Source organism: Sciurus vulgaris (assembly GCF_902686455.1).
Source record: "Sciurus vulgaris genome assembly, chromosome: 14".
Taxonomy (NCBI): Eukaryota; Metazoa; Chordata; class Mammalia; order Rodentia; family Sciuridae; genus Sciurus; species Sciurus vulgaris.
In genome coordinates, this window is record NC_136475.1 from 52,202,551 (window position 1) to 52,216,103 (window position 13,553).

Here is a 13,553-nt window from a genome sequence, read left to right on the forward strand (position 1 = left end):
AATAATATAATAATAATGTAATATAATTACATTAATAATGTAATAATGTCTTTCCCACTCTTTCTCACTCTATCTCCATCTCCATCTCCATCTCCCCTTTTCTCCCCTTATTCTGCTCTATACAATCCAAAATACCTCCATTCTTCCCTTACACCCCCCTTACACCCCTTATTATGTATTAGCATCCACTTATCAGAGAAAACATTTGGCCTTTGGTTTTTTGGGATTGGCTTATCTCACTTAGCATGATATTCTCCAACTCCATCCATCTACCTGCAAATGCTATAATTTTATTCTTCTTTAAGACTAATATTCCTTTATGTATACATACCACAGTTTCTTTATCCATTCATCTATTGAAAGGCATCTAGGTTGGTTCCACAATTTAGCTATTGTGAATTGAGCTGCTAAAACATGCATGTGGCTGTGTCACTGTAGTGTGCTGATTTTAAGTCCTTTGGGTGTAGGCCAAGGAGTGGAGGAATGGTGGAGGAATTGGGTTTTAATCAAGAGCTTACTAGTTCCTTGTTGTTTGGGCTTTGTTTGTGGTATCGTTAAATGTTGGTTTAAATTTGATGTAGCATATTAAATTTAGACCTTCTGAGCCTGGCATGGCATATACATGTAGTCTCAGTTACTTAGGGGACTGAGGCTGGAGAATCCCTTGAGGTCAGGAATTTGAGGCCATCCTTAGTAACAGCACCCTGACTCTAAATAAATAGGCAAACAAACAAACAAATAAAAGACAATATAAAAAACATGATACCTCTTATAGTTAATGGTCTTGATAAACATGAGCTAGAGATTTGACTGGGCTTAACACTGGAAGTAATAGAGGTTAGATTAGAAAATGTTATGACTAACATTTAATTTAGGTCCTTGAGATTTTAGAAATAATTGTTTTTCCTTATAAACAATTACAACTTGTACATGGATCCTAATTTTTTGCCTGGCTTTTTAAAATTTTTTTAAACCTCCTTTGGAAGATGCCCTGATAATAAAATAAGTAAAATTAGCATCCTTTCCTTTTTATTTAGAGGAAATGCTCACTTTAAGCTTCAATGAACTATTGGTCTCTGGGTAAAATAGCTATAGGCAAAATAGGAATTCAGTATTTTACTTAATTTTTAAATGTTAATGCACTATGAGTCAATTATTTCTCCTGTAAACAAAAACTTAGTGCCTCACTTTACAGAAAAGCGAATTAAGAAAATTGATACATATGTATAAGAGTATAGAGAAAATCTCTCTTTTAGAACTGGTTAAGGTTATCTTCATTCTATATGTTATGATCATTGATATTGCTGTTGGTCTTTTAGTTAGTGATTAAGAAATGTTTTGGGTCAGTGTTTTAAATAAAGGTATTACCTTGAATAGGTTTCATAAATATAAGTCATGCTGAGACTATTTGGTGAAATCAGCAAAGAAAAGTTGTGTGACCTACTTATCTTTGCACGCTCAAATGCTAACACTATCAGAATTTTTCTTATCTGAAGAGCAGTGTTCTAAATTAGTATAGTTAAAGTGAAATCATTTTGGAGTTGGTGTTGGTAAATGTAATTCTTCTTCTTTTTTGGGGGGTGGGGGTATTGGGGATTAAACCCAGGAGGTTTTAACTACTTAACCACATCCCCAGTCCTTTTTACTTTTTATTTTGAGACAGGGTCTCTTTAAATTGCTGCGGCTGGCCTTGAACTTGTGATCCTCCTTCCTGAGCTTCCAAGGTTGTTAGAATTACAGGTGTACACCATCATGCCTGGTGGTAAATTTAATTCTTAGAAAAGCAGATGGGATTAAGTAAAAAATACCATATCTATAGTTCATGCTCTTTTCTTTCTGTTCTTCAAGATTTCCATCTAGATTGTTTACACATTATATAATTATAAATTGTACATTTACTTCTATGTTGTAAAGAATCTGTTTTCAAGATTGAGAGGCAATTCTGAAATGGAAATCATTTGATACTTTTAGCAGAAAAGAGAAACTTTTTTCTTAGCTTCTCTTTCATTTTTCACATTATTCCAATACATTTGATTATTAATGATTTGTTTTGAATGATTTGATTGCCTCCCCCAATTCTTTCTCTCTTGGAAGGATCTGATTGGACAGAAGATAAAAGTGTCAGCGTGCATCTCAGGTTCTTGGAACTGGAGAACAAATACCAAATTATATTTAAAATGATTTGACTTGGAAACTTATGCCTGAATCAAAGCAAAAAGGGCCTGAGACTCATATATTAAGAATTGGGGGTAGACGTAGAGTGAATTAAAGAGCTGGTAAACAAGACAAAAGCCAGAAGAGTGAGTTTCCATAGAAATGGGTGTCTTACAGAGGTAACTGAACTTCAGAAAATGTCTAGAATTTTGTGTTCCTGTTTTTCTCCCTCAGATTCCTGTACCAAGGAAGTATAGTTGTGGTTTTCTTGGGTTCAGTGGAAACCTTTTTGTTGGTGGTGGTCAGGGGGGAGTACCAGGGATTGAACTCGGGGGCACTTGACCACTGAGCCACATCCACAGCCCTATTTTGTATTTTATTTAGAGACAGGGTCTCACTGAACTGCTTAGCAAGCCTTGCTTTTGCTGAGGCTGGCTTTGAACTCAAGATCCTCCTATCTCAGCCTCCCTAGCTACTGGGATTACAGGCATGCACCACTACACCCAGCCATACTCTTTCTTTGTTACCCTTTCTTATGTTATTTTCTTCAGTTATCTTTCCTGAGATATTCTTTAACACCATTAGAAACCATGAATATATAGTGATAAAGGGTTTTTAAAGTTGCATTTGACACCTTGAGAATAGAAATGCATTAGGAATTCAGAGTACTGATTAGCCAGGAGGAACTGATAAATTAGAAAAACAAAGGTGAAGGGAATTCAAGATTTTAAAATCTAAATGAAGGGACTAAGAGAAGATATGTGAGTAAGAGATTTAGGATTAGGGACTGGGGATGATATAGCTCCATTTGTAGAGTGCTTGCCTTGCAAGCACAAGGCCCTGGGTTCAATCCCCAGCACCCAAAAAAAAAAAGATTTAGAATTGGGAAATTTTAACCTGGTATTAGATTTAACTGACATAATATGGTTTGTATTAATAACAAGTAGAACAGAAATAGTCTTTTTCCCCCTCTTTCATACTTAAGATCACAATATCTACTGTAATGATCCACAAGGAGCATATATTCAATAAATATTGTCTTAAAGTGCCCAATCATGTATGAGCTTTCTGTAAAATTTTTAGATTTCTAATTGTTAATCATGTTTCACTTAAGAAATAATATATAAGGCTATTCACAAGAATTTTGATCTGTAGTATTCTAGAAAAAATTTCAGTACCATAGGCCGAAAAATCATATTTCAGGTAATAGACTATGTCACTGCATACAAATCCATTCTTACTTCAATCAAAAAAGAATATGATACCTTTATTGAGACACTAAAGAAAGACCGAAGAACTGCGTTTTTTCTTCATGGAAAACTTAAAGTTTTGGCAGCAGAGCCCACAGCTTTTGTATATTACCAGAGAAGAATTATCCAACTTGAAGCAAAGTGAGTATATTAGTAGCTAGCCCAAAAGGTTATATTTGTTTATTTATTATAATAAATAGCCAATATAACTTTAATAAGTGGTTCTTAGTTTTTTAAATTTCATTTTAATTTTAAAAGTCAGGTTTTTATGCTATTCTTTTCTATTAATTATATTTTTTTTACATTTGAAGTAAAAATATTAATTTTGTTTGAGAACTTTATAATGACCAGAGGTACATTGTGGTATCATAAAATGAAGGATGCATAAAATGATTCTCTAGGTAATTTCTTGCATGGAAAATTTGATAATACAGTTTCATGATTATTTCTGAATTAGAGCACTTAATCCTCTGAGGCACAAAAGTAAGTAACCTACTATAGAGGAGAAAATACTTTTGTTGAGTAATCTTATATTTATAGTATTAAATTTGGCAAATAATTGATAAAAATGTTTTTATAGACAATTTCAAATCAACTTAAAAATTATGCAAAGTTTGACCTTTCTGGGGTAATATGAGTAGCTAGATGTTGGAATAGACATTGCTCTTGAGAATCTATCTTTTTAAAAAATTTTTCAGTATTGGGGCTCAAACTCAGGGCCTCATGCATGTAACGCAAGCATTCTACCACTGAGCTAGCTACCTTCCCAGCTCATTTTTATTTTGAGAAAGGCTCTCACTGAGTTGCCCAGATTGGCCTTCCAATTGCAATCTTTCTGCTTAAGCTTCCTGAGTAGTTGGGATTACAGGTGTGTGCCACCACACCAAGCTTTTATAATTTTTTTTTTTTTTTTAAATATTGGGAATTGAATCCAGGGGGACTTTGCCACTGAGCTACATCCCAGTCCTTTTTTCCTTTTTCTTTTTTAATTCTATTTTTCATTTTTATTTTTTGATACAAGGGATTGAACTCATGGGCACTCAACCACTGAACCACATTCCCAGCCCTATTTTGTATTTTATTTAGAGAGAGAGTCTCACTGAGTTGCTTAGCACCTCGCTTTTAGTTTCTTTTTTTTTTTTTTTTTTTTTGGGTGCTGGGGATCGAACCCAGGGCCTTGTGCTTACAAGCCAAGCACTCTACCGACTGAGCTATCTCCCCAGCCCCAGCACCTCGCTTTTGCTAAGGTTGACTTTGAACTCACAATCCTCATGCCTCAGCCTCCTCAGATGCTGGGATTACAAGTGTGTGCCACCATGCCCATCCCATCCCAGCCCTTTTAATTTTTTGATTTGAGACAGGATCTTGCTAAGTTGCTTTGGGTCATGTTTCAAATTTGTGGTCCTCCTGCCTCAGCCTCCTGCATTGCTGGAATTACAGACATGCACCACTATACCCAGTTTATAAGCTAAACAGAAATCTTTCCAGAAGCATCAGAAAGCTGATGAAATAGTAAGAGATTATCGGGGCAAAAATCTAACAGAAAATAAAAAGATAAGCAAAGCACTGAAAATACTTTGGCCCTGAGAACATTTATTAAAACTTGTGACCATGTTTCAGTTTTTACTATGCAATATGTGATAGAAGACAAAGCCTAGGATCTGCCCAAGGGGATAGCCCACTGGGAAGCCTTCCCCACAAAGCTGGAATGATAAAGGGCTCCACTCCCATAGAGTGGAACCACACAGGTCAACTGCTTCATGCTGGGGACTCGATGGAAAATTGCTTTCTGCTCAGCACACTTCTGATGGGTAGAGGGATTATTTTTTTGGATGATGATACATTCTGGCATTAAATAGTGTTGATGGTTGTACAATTGTAAATATATTAAAATTCACTGAATTATACTCTTTATAAGGGTGAATTTTAAAGTATCTGAACTATTTCCCAATTGAACTATTAAAAGATGTGGAAGATAGGTCATATTATTATGTCTAATTTTAGCTCTAAAAGAAAATACTATAGGACAGAAATAATATTTGAGGAGATAATGATTGAGAATTTTCTAGAACTGGTGAAGGATACCAGTTCACAGGTTCAAGAAACCCAAGTGTGAAAATGCTAAGAAACACTCAGCTAGATTCATCATCATGAAGTTGTAAAAAAATAGACCATAAAAGTAACATAGAAAGAAGCAACACTTAGATACTTTTTCATCCATGTGGTAGCATGAATTGGAATGTCATTATTTTCTGATCAAATAATATTCCAGTGTATATATATATATATATTACATTTTGTGTTCCATTCATCTATTAATGAATTCTTGGGTTGTTTTCACCTTTGGCTATTCCACTATGAACAGTCATATACCAGTATCTGTGTGAGTTCCTGCTCTAAATTCTTCTGAATGTCTGTTTATTTTTAATGTAGCTTTCTTCCACAAGCATAAATTTATTTGGAATAAAGCCAAATAAATTTTATTTCCACAATCCCTTTTTCATAAATACTTGGCTTTTACTCTGAGCCATCTGTACTTACGGAGGATTCTGTATAATAATCAGAAGTGGACAGCAGTTATCTGAAAAACTGGGTTTTAATTAGCAAAAAAAGAAAGAAAAAAGGAAAAAATGACATTTTTATATTGACAAATATTCTTTCTCTGGTTTCCCTGAACTCTTTTTCAAATAGACTTGACTTTTAGACTTCCATATTCACCTAAACACTGTATAGTTACAGCAAGAATCCTATCCGATTGGTTTAGGCAGAATCCTCAACCCTATACCTGATCATCCTCAATGTCTGACTAAACTCCATGTCTCATCATGTGGGGGATAGTGGAGCCTTGCTGGCCTACCTTCAGCAATCCTGTTTGGTCTTATCCAGAGTCTTCCCTTACTACTTCTTTTTTTAAATATATATATATATATATATATATATATATATATATATAAATTTTTTTTTAGTTGTAGACGGACATAATATCTTTATTTTTACGTGGTGCCGAAGATGGAACCCAGTATCTCACATGTGTGAGGTATGTGCTCTACCACTGAACTACAGCCCCAGCCCCCTTCCCTTATTTCTGATGTATCCTCTCGGTTATTTTCTTTCCACTGACCCACACTCTTGCCCCAGCTTCTTGATTATGAATTCCCACTTGCCAAACTATAATAGGAATTGAGACTAGTCTTTCTTACTGCAGATCCCCTGGTCCCAAGATCTTGCCATGTTCCTCTTGCTTAATTTTCCTACAACCGTATCTAACTTATTTTAGTCTTATTTTTCCCCCTGGGCCATCAAAGCCAGGAAATAAACCTCAAATCATCCTTAATAGAAATTTGTAATTAGGCTGAAGCAGGAGGATCTCAGATTCTAGCCAGCCTGGGCACTGTAGCAAGATCCTGTCTCAAAAAGTAAAGCAAAACCAAAACAGGCTAGGGATGTAGCTCAGTGGTAGAGTGTTTGCCTAGTACATGTGGAGATCTAAGTTACTTCTTAAACTAAGTTTAGCAACTTGTTAAACTAAAAAGTAGAACAAGTTTCATTTCTTTCCTTTTTTCTTTTGGTTTCCTTGGAGTACTGGAGATTAAACCCAGGGGTGCTTAACCACAGAGCCACATCCCCAGCCCTTTTTATTTTGAGAGAGGGTCTTGATAAGTTGCTTATGCTGACTTTGAACTTGAAATCCTCCTGCCTCAGCTTCCTAAGACTCTGGGATTACAGGCATGAACCACCATGCTCAGCACTATATATCCCCATTTCTGAATGTGCTCAGTTTTACCTCAGGGATGTGTATCCTTCCTCTAGCTTTAATACCAAAATTTCTGCAGTAGATTGAATAATGACCCTTATAGACATCAGGCCCTAATTGCTGGAGCCTGTACATGTTTATCATTGTTTGGAAACAGGGTTTTTGCAGATGTGAATAAATTAAGGCTTTTGAAATAGGGAGAATATTCAGTAAGCCCTAGATACTAAGAAGTGTTCTTAGAAGTGGGAGGCATAGGAGCGAGCAATGTGACATGAAGGCAGAAATTGAAGCTTTGCAGCTATGGAATTCTTGCAGCTCCCAGAGGCTGGAAGAGGCAAGGAACAGATTCTCTCTTAGAGCTTCTAGAAGAAGCATGGCCCTCAAAACACTTTGATTTTGCAGATAGTGATACTGATTTTGGACTTCTGCCCTCCAGAATGGTGAAAGAGTAAGTTTCTGTTAAGTCACCAAATTTGTAGTAATTTTTACAGTAGCCGCAGGAAACCAAAACAATTATTTACAAAAATAATATTTAGGGCTGGGGTTGTGGCTCAGTGGTAGAGTGCTTGCCCAGCGTATGTGAGGCACTGGGTTCAATTCTCAGTACCACATATAAATAAGTAAATAAGGTAAAATGAATAGAAATTTAAAAAGAAAAAAATTGTGTCTGCCCTGAACATGTGCAGACTTAAAAAAAAAAAAAGATATTTAAATTGCAAAAGTCATTTTTTACTAAAAGAAATAGATGATGTTTTGTGACCAGAATATGTTTAATACTTACTAGTTTCTATTAGGGTTAATAATCATAGCCAGTATTAGATTAGATTTTATTGAAACTCTGAAAGAAAATTTTTCCTCATTTGTGAGATTAGTTAACTTTTTCACGGCATGTTTTTCTGAATTTCTACCTAATCATAATGGTTCAAAATGATTATTAGCCAAAATAAAATAATGATTTAACCTGTGTTATTTTAAATCTTATGATTCAAGAATTAAATTAATTGAAAGAAACATAAGAATTTCTGTTTTTTAGAATTAGGATTATTGAAAATAATTCCTTGAAGATTCAACTGCAGATAGATCAAATGAGACAGCTTAAAGCAGAGTATGACACAAAAGAAGCAAAATACTATACTTTCTCCAAAGATCCTTCAAAACCTATTCCAGGTAATGTATTTTGTTTAAAATGTTTGAGAGAAATCCCAACTATTTCCAGTTATTACCTATTACACAAATTTATATAAACTTGCTGACATGTTTGTATCTTATCAGTTGTATGTTGTATAAACAACTTTAATCAGGGTTCCAGGCAGATTCATTGAAAATAGAAAGCTCTAAACAACTCTAAAACATTTTAAGTATTCCAGTCTGTCAGGGTTATATGAGTATAAGGCAGTGACTCAAAGTATGGTTCTTGTTTCAGTATCAGCATCACCTGGAAACTGGTTAGAAATGTAAATTCTTGGGCCTCACTCTGCAGACTTACTAAGTTAGAAACCCAGTGATTAAGTCTAGCAGTCTTGTTTTATCCAGATCTGGTTATTATGATGTATTCTTTTTTTGTGGCGGGGTGGGTACCAGGAATTGAACTAAGGGTACTCAACCACTGAGCCCCAGCCTCAGCCCTACTTTATATTTTATTTAGAGAGGGTCTCACTGAGTTGTTTAGCACCTTGCTTTTGCTGAGGCTGGCTTTGAACTCTTCCTGCCTCAGCCTCCCACGCAGCTGGAATTACAGGTATGTGCCACTGCTCCTGGCATATTATAATGTATTCTAAAATTTCAGAACCACTGGTATAATACATGGAAAAACTGTAGGATATTGTTTTGGTGAATCTTATTTGTGTTTATGTCTGTATTCACTGGTTCCACATCTTAGTATAATACTGCTGCTATATTTTAAGAAATTGGAATATATCCTAGAATTCACTAGGAGTTGGAGAGGTTTCTATGGTGAATGTATAAAGTAGTCGCAAATATTATTCTGGAGAAAAAAAAGACTTTGAAAATAATTAATGATATTCAAAACTTATATTTGGTTGGTAGTATCAATAGGTAGAAATTATAGGATGCCACATTTGGTTTGAATGGAAGAAGCTCTTCCTTGAAGTAATAAGCTATTCTATACTAAAGGATTTTAACTAACTTTGAATGATCATTTTGTATTTTGTGGAAATAAAGACTAAATTCTCTTTTCTATTTTTTGTCTAAATTCAGTTTCAAATATAAAATTGTGACTAGCAAACTTCAAATAAGATACATATGATTAAGTATAGAATAACTGACAAATTGACAGATGAGAAGATATAGGACAAGGAAATGATTAAAATCCAGTAGGGTTAATTTAGAGGGGTTCTGGAAGAGGGGAATTTTGAGGTATATCATAAAGTTATCAGTTGGCCCAGATGAGAAAGGAGGTCATTTGAAGTGTTTGTATTAGGAATAATGAATTCAGGGACAGCATGAGAGGAAGAGACAACTAGAGTTTTGGCAGGCATTTGTAAGTTTTATGTTGGAAAAAATAAAGTGATTATCCTGGGGTTAACTTGTAGAATAACGGGAAATGGAATCTGTTGATTAAATCCTCAGTCATTAGGCAGAAACTCTTGGTGATATTTAGGGACTTTCAGGCCATATTGATGAGGTCATTAAAAAAATTACTGATGTTAAGATTTGTGTGTTCTCAGAACAAGCAATTTTAACTGGGTCTTCAATGGTGATGTTTAAAACTGCTTGCCTTTTGCAATTTTTCACTAATTCTGCTTATGTCAGAAGCAGTAGGTACATGCTACCATTTCTGAATTATTTCTTAGCATTGGAATAATCTGATCTATTTTGCTAAGACACTGAGCACAATAGTCCCACAAATTGCTTGGCCTGTTTGATTTATTTCCTCTTCTCATAGGCATGACTCTCCAAGATTCTGTCAATCTAGATGCTCTCAGGAAATACAGGAAACGCCTTGAAGATAAATACAGAGAAATTAAGCAAGCTATGTTGGTAAAATATGTACCAATTCAAAGGATGGCTGATTTTGATGAGGAAATGATTGTGTTATTAAAACGGCGAGATATAGCTGAAAATCTGAATGAAAAATTACAGTTTCGGTATGAAAGTTGATTATATATTTTTAAAGTTTAAATTTAAGATTTTGTTTATTCTAATATTCCACCATTTGATTTTAGGCTTAGTATATTGTTGACGTTTTATTTTTATAGTCATCAAAGACTACAAATTATTTCATATGCACTTACTTCATGGGTAAAATCTGATATGAGCACCTCATTTCAAGACTTCGTGGAAGAAATTCAGAAAACCAAAGATTTACATGGTAACTTATCTACATTTTTTAATTAGCACAAGTAATAAAAGATATTTTTCTCCTAGAAAGCCTTAGCTTAAAAAAAGCCATTCATGAGACTTCCCTAGATTGAGTTTAAAGAAAGCAAAAATATACTTACCTCTACTAGTTCTCTGACACCTTATGGGTTTCAGCAGCTGACAGATAATTGTGAGCCAAAGAGGGAATCCTTAAAATGTACCCAAAAAATAACGAGGAAAGGGACAGGGAGGCCACTCAGTTTAGGAAGGTTGGTGCTGTTTGAAACCAAAGCAATAATTGTTGGTATTAAATGTATGTTTATTATTTTTTATTGATAAATAATCTTAAATAGCTTGTGGTGGTCCTTTTAGTATTTACAGGTGACCAAGGCTTTGTTGAAGAACTGCTTGAAGACGATCCAAGCAGGACAAAAAATGCTGATGTTATACTCTACTACATTGAAAGGCAAATATTTTAAAAACTTTGATTCCTCACATTTAAGTGAACATGTTTACCATTTATTTAGTATCTTGATGACCTGTAGTCTCTAGCTTTTGTATCTTTGAAATTCTATTCTAGTTGAAAATTTAGAACATAAACTAGACTAGAATTTCATTTTTTCATAGATTCTTTGTGGAAAAAAACAAGCTTATAGCAGACTTTTCAGAGGAGATAAGAGGATTGTAGTGTTGTTATAAATTTTTATTTATATTTTTCTTGTATTCCCTGACCATCAACTTATTGGTCTTAAAAGTTTTTGAGAATTTCTTCTTGATTCAGATTATCCTAGCCAGTTCAGTTTTTTTTTTCCCCTCATTTCTATTCTATGACATATTAAGATGGCTTATTTCTCCCCAATATTAAATATTGTATTTAATAGAGGTATAGAAATCTGAGACTACTCTTTGAAAGTTCATTCGTAGGCTCTGAGGCCAATATGTAATGAACATGTAAATATTCCTAGTCCAAATGTTAAATAGTTTTTTACCTGTTGATTTGCTTGTTATGGTACAAAGAAGTGGATAAAGATAATTTAGGGCCTGGAGTTTTGACTCAGTGGTAGAGCACTTGCCTGGTATGTGTGAGGCCCTGGGTTTGATACTCAGCACCACATATAAATAAATAAAATAAAAAATCCATTGACAACTAAAAAAAATATTAAAACAAAAAACAAATTACTTTAAAAAAAGATAATTTGGAGTGGGGGCACCAAAGCCTATGTTGTTTCCTTATACAGTATGGTGCTTTTCTGAGTCTATCAACTTTGATATGAGAGAAAATCCTTGCTGAGATTGAAAGTTTTATGTATTTTACTTAATGTTGCTTTGATGGTTCATTCCCCTTGGGGTTCTGCTTTCACTTGCAACACTGTGTAAACCCTGATTATCATCAGGTTGTTTTTTTTTTTTTTTTTTGATTCATTGTAGTCATTGTTTTATTCATTATGAGATAAGAACTGATTTGAAGACCTTTTGCTGTAAGAGGAGTAGGGGCTTAAGCTAACTATTTTTAATATATATTTTTAAAGTTTTTGATGGACTTTATTTTATTCATTTATTTATATGTGGTACTGAGGATTGAACCCAGTGCTCTACCACTGAGCCACAACCCTAGCCCGTTCTTAAGCTGTCTTAACTATTATTTCTCCTCCTTGTATTAGTTTAACATTTAATTGGGAGTCAGATGCCCAATAGAGGAACATAGGCTTCTGAATACCCAGGACAACTCTTGATTTTCAGTTTGGCTATCTCTACATTCAATTAATATTTACCTAGCCTGAGCTTCTAAACAGATTGCCCTTCTTTCCTCTGATGCCCTTTTACATGTGGAGATATGAGGAAAAACTTCTGAGCTCATTGTAAATTCAGTTTAAATTCCCTGGGTGTGGTGGTGCACACCTGTAATCCCAGGACTCTGGAAGTGGAGGCAGGAGGATCACAGGTTTGAAGCCAGCTTCAGCAATTTAGCAAGACTGTAAGCAACCTAGTGAGACCCTGTCTCAAAATAAAAAAATTTTAAAAAGGGTTGGGAATGTGACTCAGTTGTTAAGCATCCCTGAGTTCATTCCTTGGTACCAAAATCATCATCATCATCATCATCATCTTTAAGTTCTCTCCATTTTCTCTTACTCCCTTTAAGTACTATGGGAATATGTATAGGATCAAGTTCAAAGTCAACTTTGTTTTATGAGACAAAACAGAACACCCCCAGAATATTAGAGAATTGAATGAACATCCTGTATGAAATAAATCTAGTAATAGTTCATTAGAACTATTTTTTGTTTTTCTATATTATGCTACTGTATATAGTTCATATTAGATATTTCTAACCAGTTTTCTTACTTTTTTTGTGTACCATTACAAAATGCGATGGCTATAGGTTCAATGAATTAATCTCACTTGGTGAATATGAAAAGGCAGCTTATTTTGCAGCAAACAGTCCTAGAAGGATTCTTCAAAATATGGGTTCAGTGGATAAATTTAAGGGTAAGTATCTCTCTCTGAACCTTATATATGTGTGTAAATTAGACTTTTTTTTCTTGATAGAATAGAAAGAATATTAAACTGAGAAACTGGAGATCAGATCTAGGCTCTATCTCTATCATTAGAGATATATCTAGCCCTATCTCTATCATTTACTGTTAAATTAAGGACTCTGGACAGTTTTTCTAAATTAAATTATGGTATATTGCAAGTATATAGAAAATATGGAGAAATGTATTAACACTCATGTGCTCACTACCAGAATTTAATAAATGTTGGGCTAGGGTTGTAGCTTAGTGTTAGAGCACTTGCCTAGCACATGCAAGGCACTGAGTTTGATCCTCAGCACCACATAAAAATAAATTAAATAAAGGTATTGGGTCCATCTACAACTAAGAATATTCTTTAAAAAGTTAAAAAAAAAGATTTAATGAATGTTAATATTTTGTCAGATTTACTCTATATTCTCTTTTTTTTTTTTTTTTTTTTTTTTTTGGTGATACTTGGGATTGAACCCAGGGATACTCTCTGTGTTTTTAATTTTTTATTTTGAAAAAGGTTTCACTAGGTTGCCAAGACTGTCTTTGAAC

At 34.3% G+C, this 13,553-nt stretch overlaps 1 protein-coding gene and 1 long non-coding RNA gene across 5 annotated transcripts in view; one reads left to right on the plus strand and one right to left on the minus strand.

The window, feature by feature from the left end:
• Window positions 1–13,553, plus strand: part of CLHC1 (clathrin heavy chain linker domain containing 1) — a 47,142-nt gene that overhangs the window by 7,540 nt on the left and 26,049 nt on the right. For all 4 annotated transcript variants that reach the window (XM_079110216.1, XM_079110217.1, XM_079110218.1 and 1 more), the window contains 6 exons: window positions 3,358–3,545; window positions 8,192–8,325; window positions 10,064–10,265; window positions 10,377–10,489; window positions 10,852–10,945; window positions 12,860–12,966. In XM_079110216.1, the coding sequence (XP_078966342.1) occupies window positions 3,358–3,545; window positions 8,192–8,325; window positions 10,064–10,265; window positions 10,377–10,489; window positions 10,852–10,945; window positions 12,860–12,966 (838 nt within the window). The remainder of the gene's footprint in view (window positions 1–3,357; window positions 3,546–8,191; window positions 8,326–10,063; window positions 10,266–10,376; window positions 10,490–10,851; window positions 10,946–12,859; window positions 12,967–13,553) is intronic.
• LOC306643917 lies at window positions 4,178–6,362 on the minus strand. Its single transcript, XR_013759122.1, has 2 exons — window positions 4,637–6,362; window positions 4,178–4,519 (listed from the first exon to the last, which is right to left on the minus strand). It is a non-coding gene; the product is annotated as an uncharacterized lncRNA (long non-coding RNA).